The sequence below is a fragment of the Atractosteus spatula genome, chromosome 8 (genome assembly GCF_055471065.1).
Source record: "Atractosteus spatula isolate fAtrSpa1 chromosome 8, fAtrSpa1.hap1, whole genome shotgun sequence".
Taxonomy (NCBI): Eukaryota; Metazoa; Chordata; class Actinopteri; order Semionotiformes; family Lepisosteidae; genus Atractosteus; species Atractosteus spatula.
The window spans coordinates 47597393-47612340 of NC_142713.1; the positions used below are offsets into that span (position 1 = coordinate 47597393).

Here is a 14948-nt window from a genome sequence, read left to right on the forward strand (position 1 = left end):
CGTGAAAACGTAAATCAATTTATCATCCAGAATCAATTCCGCCTGTTTTTACATTTAGTATGTCAGTTAGCCAGATTCCTGACCGTTTGTCAAGCTGTAAACTTTCATTCCTGTTGGGAGGGGGTGAGGGCCTTTATTTCTCATGCCAAGGCCTCAGATGAAGCCATACTTGGACAGACCTTTATGTGTTACATTACTGTAATAAACTGCGTTACTCCTCCCTGCCACCATCAATCATGTAAAAAATAATGAAAGCAACTAGTCGCTCTATAATTTAAAAGCCATTGTAGATGTTGTTTTAGATAACCCACAATTAGTGGTTGCTGTTGTTGTCCCAAACCACAAATTCTTTTGTGGTCACTTTTTATTTAATTGGAAATTCCTTTTTTTCTAAGGAGAAAGGTGTGCTGAAGGCAGTATCTCTGTGACCGCCTTTTGTGGCTCGAACGGGTAAGTCACTATGACCAAAACCTTGTGGATGTTCCATTCTACCGTTTCACTACACCTGATGGCCATGGATCACAAGCACGGTCCTTATGCTGTATAAGAGAGGTATAAGCAAACAAACAACAAAATATACATACTGCAATATCTTTGGCCTGGCACAGTTGGGTTTCTATTGTTAGATACAAAAACCAAAAAAATCAAAATCATAAAAACCTCACCTAACAAAAGTATTTGTAGAATTGGGACCTAATCAGGGAAATGAACATTCAGAATACAGAAAATGTAAAGTTAGCTGGCAGAGTGACAAAGACTTTGAAACTTTACATTTTTTGAGAAGCAAGATGAACAACAAAATGCTGATACTCCAGGATCATGACAACGTTTTGTTAATACGTTAAAAATAGCAAGTGTTGTGACTAAAATGTGTTAGGTTGAAGAAATGTAATACAAAGTAAGAAAATGATTCTTTGAAGAAAATTTCGTTATGTAATCAATGTATTTCACATTTAGATTGCAACAGCTTTAACACTAAATAGGCTATTTAAAGCTTATGGTCATGAAAAAAAATTTCATAGATGAAATTAATGTACATCAACTTCTTTCTTTTTTCATATATATATATATTGGGAATGTAGGAGAAAACAGAACACAGTAAGAGTAGTGAACTACAACAGAGATGAGAAACAGAAGAAGCAACTGGCTGATCAGCAGTACAGTCGATTCCTGATAAGTGAATAACCAGATAGCCACGGCGATTGATTCACTTATCAGGAATAGTTAGCCTTTTCTTTCAACCAACCATTTTGCCTGCCAACCTTGCATGTATGTGCACAAAAGGCTTAGACACCTAAAGAGATTAAGTGTATTAACAAAGCTAATTAAAGCAATGTATGCATTTTTTATCAATCCAATAATTTACTGACTTTACTAATGTCTTAACCATAGATATAGGTATATGTTAAAGCTTAAGTGAGGACTAAATGTGGTTTCCATTTTTTCTCTTGGTAGAGAAATCAGTTTAAGGTCTTAAAATCAGTTTGTAACAGGGCTGTCACTGGAGCATTTCTGGAGTTTAAAACTGACTTTTAACAATGAAGATCCTGCAGGAATGCAGTAAAGATTATTATATACTATATTCAACATAACTGCCAGATTATCCTTCATTATATGGAATTTTATAATTTAGACCACACAGAAATATACATATGGGCACATATATGTATATTTACTGGATATATATATTCTGCCTTGGTATTCACTGAGATGGAATCGACTGTAACTTGTATACACAACAAATAGAAACAGGAGACGTGGAACATCAAAGTGTGTGAATGTGTTACAACGTCAGACAATCACCAACAATACAACACGCAAAAAGAGAGACAAGTATTAGGAAAAATGGTTTAATATTGGAGACAGAAGCAAAAAACTGCATCACACAATAACATACGTTACAAAAATAAGTCTGACTGTTCCAACTACACGGTTATGTTCACAATGAGGACAGGAGAATCAGAAAAATCTAAACAGCTAAAAGCAAACCCCTAATTATTTTTCTCTTTGTTAAACTAATACATTTATCCACTGAAGGTGACTAAATACGTCTAATCCTAATTATCTTATCATGTAACTGCACAATACATAAAGAGAAACTTACCGCTTTGTTTAGACAAACTTCTATTACTATGTATATGCAAAAAGAAATCAAAACAAAACAAGAAAAGAAGAGAAAGAGGAAAGCAAGCCAAAGTTCTTCTAAAAAATCTTATATCAAAACCCAACTTTCGTTATGCCAACCAGAAATCAAACTCAGAATCAGTCACAATCTGGCTCACATGAGGAAGCCAGAGAATTTTCCAATATTTTTTCCTTTAATCTCCAGTATAAAAAGTTCCACTGGTACAAAATGCATAAGTACAATCAGTTGTAGAAATAGGAAAGCCTGCTTTTTTGACTTAAATTCCATCAAACAACAGAATCCAATGTGTCATTAACAACAGAAATCACACTCAAATGTTCTTACAGTTTCCACTGAAATGCATTAACTTTGGCTTTTCTCAAGACAATACTTAAAACTACTAAAATTCTTATAATCCTAAACAAAATGATATTAATCTACAGACAACAGCTCTTACAGCACAGAAAAACACAAATACATTTTTCCATTTGACATTAGCCAAAATGCAATGAAACTACAGTTTTTTGTTGTTAAATAGCACTTAAGATAATAATTAAAAAAACAGTGACATGATTTAAGATTACAATAAGCCAGGAAATGACAACCCCTAAAGTGAGAAAGCTCAACAGTTCTTCTTTGAGGACTTCTGTATTGTGCTTTTAAACATTAAACATGCTCCATATATTCAATCACATACAGTATGTTTTCTTTGTCTAAAAACATTTAAGGTGACTTTTATCAAGTTTAAGATTTTAAGTCAATGGATACCAGTGAAAAACAGGACAACATCCCTTAACAATGAGGTCACAGGTATCACATGTTTAAATACACACATACTCTACCACATTCCAATTTATTTTAGCAAACTTAACTATATATGGTGAGTAAAAAAAAACGGCAAATGAGTACATCACTACTCTCATATCCATTAAATGTTTGAATGTTTTGAAAAGATTTGTGTTGTTTTGAAAAGTGTTGTGCTAAAAACAAATCAATCAACATGTGTAAGCAAAACTGTTGTTGAAATACGTGCATTTGTTCTGCTTATGTAACAAAAGGGAAATAAGTATTACCAACAGCTAAAAATTAAAACATAGTACCAAAGCTCCTTTAAATACATAAAACTCACATCTGTAACATGTTGCTCAGAGTGCAAATGCAGTCCTCAAAGTAGATGATTCCTTAAAAGGTTTAAACAAGAAATTCTGCAGCAAGTCTTTGCATGAGAAGGCAGGTATCAGCATGTATTAATGACAATGTTAAATTCACTGTCAAACACCAGTTTAGTTTTTATTAGAGTCCTTAAACCAAAGTCTGATAGTCCTTATGCAGGCAGTTTTTACAATATTAACATATATGGCACCTTTACATACTTTTAACTTTTTAAACTTGTAGAAATAAGTTCATACCCACAGTCAGTGTCCCTTTTATCATTTTTATAACTAAAAGACATAAAAAAGATTGGTCTTGACAATTGGTTTATGTGCCCTTATTTACAGTATTGTAAGAATTCATGCGAATCATCAGACATCATTAAATTATCTTCTTCATGATTTCTGTCACATTTCCACAAATTAATGAAGTTTTCATATCGCTGAAAGTGCCACTTAAGCACTGACAGCCACTTTGTCAAAGGAGGTTGCCTGATACATTCACTTATATTTAAATCTTTAATCTGAAACAAAATGTACGTGCACAATGGAGCTCTAATACATATTGATCATTATACAATAATGCTTGCATTTTGCCAAATCAAATCAAATTTAAGATAGGATTAAAATTTAAGTAACAATGTAAAAGTTTCAAAGTTGAGGTATATTCCAATTGTATTTTTAGCTTGCACAGTACAGTACGCATTGTACAGTAGGTTCCTAATTTATTCAGCTACCAAAATAAATAAATTTACCAGTTTTATACAATATTGTTTGTCGGTTACACCTATTATTGTTCTTTTACTAATGCGGTAAAATACGTTATAACTGCCTCAGTTAAGCAGAAGATGGACTACTGAATTATTTGAATACACATATGCTAGCTGGTCCCAGGAGAGGGAATTATCTTTTCATTTAAAGAAACATTTTAAAATGTGCACTGATTTATGTCCATGGTGTATCATCTTCAAAGAACACTTCCTTCTAAAATGAGTAAAAATTGAATTTGTGGCCAGTTCCCTCATTTAAGGCGGGTGGTGAGTTAGAAATGACGGCATCATTTTTTAAAACATATTGCTCCTAAAGACAAACTTAGTCTTTGTGACTGTTGGTAATGGCAGCAAATACAGGTATAACTGCACTGCAAAATGTAATGTGAAAATATTTAACACAAAATGAATTTTTTCATTCAGTGTTGTACACTGTAGAATTTAAAGTATCAAATACACTGTAATTGGTTAGGATACTGTTTTTGAGGTCTCTACTTTACTTACATGATGCTAATTTTATTCTGTAAATTAGTAAACCATGGATATTTTCAATATTTATTTTTGCTAAACCTGCAACTAGTGAAACAGATCTGAAATTATACTTTCATATTTGAATATCTGTAGAACAAATCCCAACACCAAAATATATTTTGCATATTCATTTGCTGGTTCTGTGGATCTGCACATACTTTATACACTAAATAGACAGTAGTAACTACATTGAGGTGTCATAACCCATTTTCCCCAGTTCCTCTCCTCATTGTCAAATTAACTTCTATGACTAAATATTGGAGCGATCAAGCAAATGCTTTTATTTCTTGTATTTTTTTTAGCTAAAACAATGTTTTTATTAAAACTTTATGTCGACTGCCCAAATGGTTTAAACCCAAACACTGTATTCACTCAAAAACTCGTTAAGACTTTGTTCTACGTAATGTTCCTGACGTAAACAATAGCAGAAAAAAAATCCCTTCCCTTAGTGCTTGCAGCACAAATCCAGTGGCAATTAGGCTGGAATAATTTGGAACTTCGCATTAATAATACTGCATCCTTGGCATTCGATAAGCTTAACCCTGCAATAAATTACTAAACATTCACCCTCTTGGGGCTGGAGGTGAGAGAAAATGACCTAGCTGTCTCAAAGAAAAAGCAGAAATGGGTTTATAGGGACACGCACAGGGAGCATAAAACATCCTGAACAACAAACAAAAATGTCAGCTTTATGTGTTGAAAAGAAGGCCAGTAGAGACTGAAATGGTGTAAAGTTAAAAGCTATGGCTTTGGCCCTCTGTCCCTTTCGTAGCTGGTGACTAAACACAAAACTCCTGTGGCAGAGTATTAAATGATGAATACGAAGGGCTGTTTTAACATAGACTTTAGGAAGAACTAAGGAAAAGGCTGTAGAGATTTTCACCATTAGGGGTTTTCATACATCATATAAAGGAAAGAAGATTGTGAGGTTTGCTTTCACAGCACTGGTGTGTGATGTTCAAATAAGTGAAACATGGGCACTTTTACATCTTACAAAAAAGCAAAAAGAGAATTAACAAACATTAACATTTTCAGGCAACAAGACCACAGAATAGCAAGTTAACAAACCTTTTTAAATCTATATTTTTAAATATGAGGGATTCATACAAAACACTAAGTAATAAAATACCCATGTTATCAAATAACTTTTTCACAAGAAACACACTGAAGCTCTAGGCAGGAAGTACCTTTGGAATTTGGCACTAAAATTCCACTGATTTAGGTTTCTCTTCAAAAGAAAAAAAATCACATTTTGCTGAACAATAAAACATCTATATCGTTTTCCACAATAGAAAGAAAAATAATGACATCAATGCTTTACAAGCCAACACAATTTTTTTTTGTAATTTTACTTTTACCCAACAAGAAATTTAGCAAATAGGACTCATTAAAAAAGAAAGAAAATATGAAAGGCTTCGTCTATTGTTCAAGTAAACCGATTTTTAGTCTTGTCTTTAAAAACATGAAACACTTAAGACCTTAAGACTCGTGATGATACCACAACTTAACCCACAAAAAGCACCAGCGTTAACACGGTTTACAGTTACTTTTTCTCTATACATTTAAACAGTATAAAATATAGGTCATTTCATGTGCATTTAACCACGGATTGTCTAACTGTGAATCAGTTCAGCAAAAGGTGACACAAGTAGGTAGCATTTTCCCCCAAAACAGGGCAAATCTTTTTTCCTTAAACTATTCTAGAAAAAAGTGGTTCTATATATAGTTTTAATGAGAAAGTGAGCCACTTAAAATGGCCTTATCAAAAAACTTTACACTGCCTGAAAAATGTAAAAACTATTACAGAGCTCTAAGAGAGATTCTATATTAATCAGACAGTTTTTTCAAACTGTTTGGAAGTAGTCTATTTAACTTAGAAACCGACATTCTATGCTCCTGGACACATATTGCTATTGGTACCAGCAACCTGGCAGAATGCCAATCCCTGTATAATACTTTCAAGTTTGCTTTGATGAAAGAAGGAAAAATAAAAAATAAAACAGAAAACATTTTGCCACAGGTTGTTTTTTTCCAGATGTTTTTAAGATTCTAAAGTTTCAGTCTTGTATGAATGCAGTTATGCTTTCATGTTGACTTCCCACTATTCAAAGCTAAATGAGGTCACATGCACGTTCAAAGGTCAAGCTAGGTTCAAAGGTCAGTAGGAGGACCAAGTTATGATGTGAGGTCAGAAAGACATCAGAAACAATGACGGGACGATGAAACTTTTTTTTGTTTTTTGGACGCCACAGGGACATGCTAGGCAAACGATGAACTAACGGGCATGGAGATGTCTAGGGAAAAAACAAGGAAGAGTAAAAAGTTACACAGAGTCTATGCAGCAGAAACAAAATCATTTTCATGGGTACAAGAAAAAACAATGCAAATCACAGGTTATTAGAAGCTATGGTTCATTTTATAATTTGCATTCTTTAAATATTCTCTCTCTAAAACACACATTTAACACCCAAAGCAATCCATCAGTGGCAGGTGATGGATGTATTTTGGGAGAAAACTACTTTGTTTTTTAAACAAACAAACATAGGAGAAAAGTCACACAGCTGAATATAACTAATTATGGAAAGAACAAACAAAAATAACCACACAAGTAACACACAACAAAGAAGCGTGAATACTGCAGATCTGGGGGTCAGCAGCATGGGAAGATGGGGGAGGAAAAAAAAGTCCTTTCTTGGCACAGAGTTTTTAATTCTAGAAGACTACTTCACAAGGATCTAGCTAGTAAATGAGAACTGTTCTTTAGGTATCCAATAAATTAACATTAGGCAATAAATAAATTTGTTTTTTTTTCTGAGGCAGTAAAAATTTTTGTATAAAAATAGAACTGCTTTTTTTACAAATAAAATTTACAGGCCTGTGGCTTTCTTTACTTTGAATTTATCTTTCAAGAAACATCAAGTATTTTCAGTTTTTTTTTTCCCATAACCCTTTAGCTTTAGACAGATTTAAGGTGTTTTGTGTTCATTACAATACCCCGTTCCAACAAAGACCAATGTGATCTGACCTAGTAATGTAAAGTCTATCTAATTCATAAAATAAATTTTTTTCCTAAAATAAATAAAATCATTGGAACAACATCTGTAGAATAACATATTAGTGCTTCTGTTGGCATTGACTACAAGGTAGGCCACAACAAAATTAACCCATAATCAACTGGTGCCTGCAGAATATATTGAGTGGGTCCATGAAGCAGCCTGATTCCCTTTCCAAGGGCTTCAGGTGGCACCAGAAATTAAGAGTTAAATTGCACATTTTTTTTCCCCAGAAATATTCAAGACGTCAGTCTTAGGTTAATGAAGCGAACCTTTTCAACGAAGTAATAAATAATAAAAAAAAAATCAAATATACTACACAACTCAACAGCTACTGAAAACAGCTAGTCATTGCAACCACATGAGAAATGGTGGGAATGGAAGCGTTCATGTAAAAAAGAAAAAAAAAAGAAAAACTGTCTCTCTCGGGTGAAAAGTTGGCAAGCAAGTTTTCCTCCTCAGCCTCCATACTGAGACAGGCGTGGCTCATTTGGGACTTACCCTAGCACTGCTAACATAAGAGCTGTAAACGTCTAGTGCTAAGATCAGTACGGTTTGCTGTCGTTCTTGGAGCGCTTCAGCTGAACCTTCAGGCGCTTCATGCCGATCTGGAAGCCGTTCATGGCCTGGATGGCGGCCTGCGCGGAGACAGGATTGTCGTAGCTAACAAAACCTGCAAGCGCCGGGAAAACATAACAGGGGGGAAAAAGAAAGAAAATTCTTCACCGACATGAAAGGCTGAAGCGGGTGGCATTTAAACCAGCATCACCATGCAAACAAATCTGCCTGCAGATCATGACAAACAAGTCTCAAAGCCACGTTTTATTCCATTATCATCTTCACCTTCTTACACCTGGCAGCAATCCTCGTGTGGAAAAAGTGTTTCCCGATTCTCAAAATGTCTCTTCTTTTTAATTCCTAAAATGGATTACTCTATGTTATTATTGTTTTTTTGTAAGGCTTAAACATTTTTATTTCCTACGGGTACAGTGACAGTCTCCAGTTCACCCTTCTCCTTTAAACGTTACTATCAGGGTGTATTGAGCACGGCATACCACATTTTTTCCCTTAGTTACCTCACATACTGCTCAAGAATCAGATAAAAAAAATAGGATCAGCAGATCAGAGCATCCAATAAGCCATGATCTGATCACGTTTTTTTATTCTGTCAGAGCAGCCAGCCCCAGAAGACAACATGCTTTTAACACAAAGTGCAGAAAACACAAAATATGACCAATTTAATATGAAGGGAATTAAATCAAGCTGTTCTTGGAATTCATTCATAAATGACTGATCAGAGGACACTCCTGATCAGTAATGTCCATTAATAATAATAGTGATAGTAGTGCTCCATTATAAATCTTAGAATTTAAGATTTTGTCAATGACATTGTCTGGTTTGTATGAATTTGCAATTTATTCTCTGCTACTACCTTGCAAGAACAACCCCACCATTGAAAAATTGAATACAAGCCTGAGTAATACTGACCTAATTTATTGGACTCAAAAAAGCATTAATCTTTCTAGAATTCTTGCTATACAGTGTGTTGGAATTGTGAAAACTTTCCAGTAGACACAAAGAAAATAACGTAGACCAGAGTCCAAAAGAAGAGAGGTTAAATCCCTGTATAAATCAATCTCACAAGGTAAAAGAATGTAGTGTGCTATTGTTTGTTCACATAACATAGATCTGAATAATCTAAAACACATACAGTAGGAGCAAATTAAAATTAATTGGTTTTCTTATACATTGCCTTAGTTTTCTACAACTGAATATGTATCATTTTCAAAACTGCAGATTCTGTCAAGTTCTAAGACTACTGTTTTTTGTAAGCTAGAAGTCATTCCATATCTGCGTAACTTTTGCATCTATTTTTTAATTTTATTTTTATTATGATTAATTTAAATTTCAAACTAGAACTAATTAAGATGGTCTTCCCTAAAAACTCGCCACATACAGAAAAATAATGTTGTTGCTTAAAATGTTAAACTATTCGCTTCAGTTCTTTATAATGACATACCAAAGCACTTGCTCAGGTTGGTCTGTTTGTCAATGAAGACTTTAGCAGAGACAACATTTCCAAAAGGCATGAACATCTGCAGGATGTCTTGGTCTCCAAACTCCTGGGGAAGGTGGTAAATGAACAAGTTTGCACCTTCTGGCCCTGGGAACAACCAAGGGAGAAGATATTCACTTAGTCTGGACCTTAGCATGTCTGTAGTACAACTATTATACATAATTTCATATTTTCCTACATCTATTTTAAGATTCTGCAACCTAACTGCTTCATCAGTTCATCAACTGATGTACTTAGCCATCTGATGCATGTTTCCTTAAATATTAAAAGATCGTTCCACATACAAATGTGCATTTTCTTGTTTACCTACAACACCATTTTATACAGCCACTGGAAATTGGTAACGTGTTAAAGCTGGCCACACGAATCAGTAAATCAGTAAACCTTCCAGGTGCTTAACCCAAATCTACAAATACACAAAAAATCCACTGTTTCATACAGTCAAAGCCTACAAAGAAGTGGAATTAACCACACTGCATTCCCTAATGTGAATATCAAGCACTGCACAGTACCTAATAAAGAAAAGAAAAGCGTTCTGCTTAGGTTTTTCCTTATGCTTTAGAATCCTTCAAACCCCTGTATACATGGTGCACTGTTGTTACATTTCTGACCACAGAAAGAAATCTGGGAAAGGCTGGGACTGTGGAATACCTGAGGAAATGCCAGACTCCCGCTGGCGCTGAGATTTGGCCCCGTTCCCCGGAACCACTCACCCTCTTTCTGGCTGCCCGCCGCACTCTGCTGCTGGAGCAGGCTCTGGCTGTACAATGTGGGAAGTGCTGCTGCAGCATACTGCTGAATTCCTGAGTAAGCCTGGCTCAGGGCATCCATGGTACCAGCCGTTCCATTAGTCAACCCTGTGGCACCAAGTCCTCCATTTAGGGCCGCCATACCTGAGAGCATTTGAGCAACTTTACATAAAACCCAACAATAAAGAAAGAAAATTGCACTTATTCATTAGCGCTTTTCCCAAAACACACTGACACACAGAACAGAGAGGCTATGGAGAACTCCATGCAACTCAGCACTTCACCAGATTTTCACTGCAAACAAAACAGTTAATGTCACAGGCCTGTCAACTGACAAGAGAGAAGACACCGAGACCGCAGCCGCTGCAACTGTTCCTTGAGGCCACGCGCAACATTTAAAAACAATACTTGTTTTTTTTTGGGGAAAAAAATCATTATCTGTAAAGCTTTTTTAAATTGATTTTCTTACGCATATTAACTTTTTTCAAAAAGCCATTAGTTTTAATGTGATGTTTGGCTTTTCCCTGTTAAGTAATTGTGGCCTGAAATGAGGTTAGAATTGATTCTTGCAGCTGTTAGTGTGAAGTCAAAGTAATACATATAATCTGGAAAGGCACTTGACAGTCTTGTCACTAGGGACTGAATAAATAATAATTGTTCCTAAAAGTATGGGCCATGAATTTATTATCACTAATTGCTGCTCTGACCTTTAGTATTTAATTAAATTGTGAGTATCCTTAAAATTCTAGCAAGGGGTATCAAGATTAAATTTTAAACACTGGAACAACAGCCATCCATTCACAGAAGATTGCTACCAGCGACGATAAAACTTGTATGATGAAAAAAGTTTAGAAGGGAAGTACAAAAACTGACAACTAACTTATTGGGTTCATCTGTGGAGCAGAATTAAGTTTAAAGAAACTAAATAAAGAAAAATAAACGTATTTGCCCCTGTTGCATAGATTTTGACTTTTGAGTCACTAACAGTGTAAAGTGTTGATGTAGAACCTCAAGAAACAATGGCATTAAAGACTGCATATCGATACACCAAAATGGAAAAAGCTCTGATTATACACAAAACATGCAAACAACTTTTGTCATCGTTTTAGTGGTAAAAAGTAACATGCAGATGGGAATGACAAAACACATTATGAACACACTAAAACCTTGAATATACTGACAGAAGAACTTGACTAATTTGCATTAATCATTTTCAACTGGAATACAGGCACATGAAGCTCAGATGCAGACTAATTCCTGGATTGCTAGTATGTGCGATATATGAATACTGTAGCTATGATGATAAATAAAAGTTGTATATAAATCATAGACGGAGAAATGGAAAGTAAGCAGTGCAGCCCACTTTGAATGAAAAATGTAATATGCATATGAAAGTGGAAACTACTTAAAAAAGATTTGTTAAATTCTTTTAAATCCACCACTGAAGTGCGTCACCCACGTGGGTGACTTGCAGCAGCCATCATGCGATAGCAGCCCCAGTATAGTGAGAATCTGATTCACCAATTCAATTCGGATGGAACTTTGGGAAGGTTAGACTAGAATTCAGTCAGGACATGGCTGTTGACATCCCTGTTCTCACAACGTGGTAGCACCTTTAATGACCACGTACACAGAACCTTGGCCGAATGTCTTATCCGAAGGACGGCACCTTCTTTAGTAGTGTCGCCAGTTACTATATTGGAAGACTGATTAGGACATTCTTGTTTAGAGGCAGGAGTGTACTGGTCCAACAACACCACTCAGAGCAGCAACACGTTTTTTTTTTTCTTGGAGGTCTTCCACCCCAGCACACATCCAGCCTTGCTTTGCTTCCAAGTTATTTCCCACAAAAACTAATCCTTTTTTAAAAGATGTTAATGTCTCACTATTAATACAATCCAAATCCAATTCTTCTAACTAACTACTACCAATTAACTACCTAGCTCTTAGTGGACATTCGGGACATTCAGTGGACAAGATAGAATGATTACGGAGATTCCCAGTGACTCAGGCAGTTAAGAAAAGTCATATACCAAGCCTAGTTAAAGAACAGCAGCACAGATTCAAGGAGTGATATTTTTTTTCCCATTTGAATGTGAGGACGGTTGCACTGCAATGGTGGAGATTGGAACTACTGAAAAAATTGTTCAACGTTGCACCACTCACAAAAACTAACAACTTTGCTATTCTCTACCAGATGTCTTTTCTCCTGATTGAGACAAGACCCTACTGAAAAAATAATTCAAGGGACGGTTAGTAAACTAGTAGTTCTTCCAACACAGATATTTACTATAAAGCCTTTAAGGTCCTTCACATTACTTTGAAGACAGGCCGGTCTTAAAATTTTTTATAACTTGTATGCCAAGTGGGATAACCATACTTAAAATGCACTTTTAAAATGAAAAATACTTGTAACTTGCAAAGTTCAATATAGTTTCAGGGTCTTGTCCTTAGCAAGGGGGCTAGAAATGTAACTATAGTCTCTTTGGTTCCTGAGGTGCTTTCAACCTCCTTTCCTGTGAGCAGGGCATACATCAGAATTTATATGTTGTAGATAGTACAAATTGAGAAAGCTAGGAACACATGAATTGAAAAGAAGTGAACGAGAAGTGAATAAATACGTTTGTTTCCAGGGGTCTCTAGGGCTCTGCCCTCAGTTGGGCTGACTCTGCTCTGCCATGATTTCAGGCACTCAATGAACTACACAAGTTTCCTCACAAATGAAAGTGGATCAGTGGGTGGTGAGGCGGCATGATGTGTGAATACTCACTGTTAACGGTACCTGCTAGTGCATTTATATTGTTTAACCCCACTGTGGCTCCGGCAAGCCCCTGCAGCGTTCCCAGGGATGTAAGGGAGTTCATAGCGGCCCCTGCATTGGAGTTTGCAGTTGTCCCAGCTACTGAAATGAAAGACGAGGCAGACAAAATGTGGGGAGGTGTCAGAAAAAGGACCCACACAGAAACATGGCACGAGAGGATGCAGAAATGAAGTCTGTTTCAGAACTGCAGCACAAACGACTGAAATAACCAGTCACTTGAATATTCTGACCCATTCTCCAAATAGTAGATCAGTATGTTTTGATACAAAAGTAATCCCTGGTCTGGATGATTCAGTCACATACAGAATACCAATGACATTACAACTAGCATGAACATGCTGTGTTAAATCATGTCCCCTGCATACCTTTTAGTACAGAACAATTTCGGAACAAATCTCATTTTCAAACAGGTAATCAGTAGATATCGATTCTAAACCACATGCACTAAACAAAATGCAGACCTCTCTTTACTGTGCATTTTACTTACCTATATAGTTATGACAAACAAGCCAAGATATTTCTTGCTGATTATGGTAATTATCTACTACTGTTCATAGTAGATAATTATCATGCAATAACCTCCCAAAGCAAGTAAACTACTGGTAATACAAAGATGCATATAGAAGAGATAAATACCTTAATTCTATGCTTTCACGTGAATGTACTGTAAGGATAACTATTAATCTTTATCCAAATTTATTATCATTTCCTTTCATGTGCACTGTGGAAACAATTCATCTATAAAAAAACATCTTTAAAAATCAAGCACTGTCTAGAAATTAGCTTGTAAAGGTATTCTCAAAAACCCTTAGTAAATACTGACAGATCAGTAAAATAGATTTGTGGGATTTGGAAATTAAGGAAATCCTGAAGCACTGTAACCCACTCAGTCATTAAGCAAGACATGAAGAAAAGAAATCATGAATTTTAAAATGCAGTCAACAATGATACGTCTTTCAACAAAAAAGACTCTAATGAGTGTTTCTAAGGACAGATATCATACTTTACAATCCAAAACTATTTAAGATGCATAGTTTATATTCCATCCATCACACAATGATGGAATAATCTAAGTAACAGACATAAAAAACAACATATTGCAACTACAGTAAGCTATAATAGAATTGTTTAATCAGCCTAAAACAGGCAAGAAAGCAAGCAAGAATCCTAGATCAGAACAAGATGTACTCTACCCCCCCCCCCCCCACAGAGAATACAAGCAATCCCAATTCTACTCTAACCCAGTTTTAGGTCCTCAAAGGTACTGTGCACCCAGCCAATAAACGGCAAAGATGAATCGTCAAGATTCATTTCCCCATTTTGTTTTTTGCTACTTACTCCTAGCTTTATCTTTTCCTTCCTCTATACCTCCCAGGAAGACTAATAGCACTGGCTGCTGAGAGAGATAGCTACTGGAGTCACATGTAGTTCAACAGAAGCATGATTCTGCTTTGCGGCTTCTGTGTTCAACAATCTCTGCTATAGTTAGCAGAGCTGAATTTTTAGGATCAGCGTATCCTCCTCAGCAGTGATAAACCCACTCCTTATCTTACCATGTCACCATATTCCCACCTATGGTTCAATCCACAAGTACTCTGTTGCTTCATGCATAGGGAACACCCATGCTCTGCTCAAACAACAGCATTTTGCTTTTTTTAAGCTCCAACACAC

At 35.7% G+C, this 14948-nt stretch overlaps 1 protein-coding gene across 16 annotated transcripts in view; it reads right to left on the reverse strand.

Moving 5' to 3' along the window:
- Positions 1-1836: 1836 nt before the first annotated feature.
- The window catches only part of celf2 (cugbp, Elav-like family member 2), a 188003-nt gene continuing 174891 nt past the window's right edge, over positions 1837-14948 (reverse strand). For 4 of the 16 annotated variants that reach the window (XM_088923909.1, XM_088923901.1, XM_088923912.1 and 1 more), the window contains 5 exons: positions 13227-13355; positions 10421-10600; positions 9651-9794; positions 8132-8303; positions 1837-6871 (listed from right to left, as the gene is read on the reverse strand). In XM_088923909.1, the coding sequence (XP_088780035.1) occupies positions 8176-8303; positions 9651-9794; positions 10421-10600; positions 13227-13355 (581 nt within the window). In that variant the 3' untranslated portion in view covers positions 1837-6871; positions 8132-8175. Of the gene's footprint in view, positions 6872-7499; positions 8304-9650; positions 9795-10420; positions 10619-13226; positions 13359-14948 lie in introns of those variants that run through there. The other 12 variants (XM_088923905.1, XM_088923896.1, XM_088923907.1 and 9 more) reach the window with 8 other exon arrangements.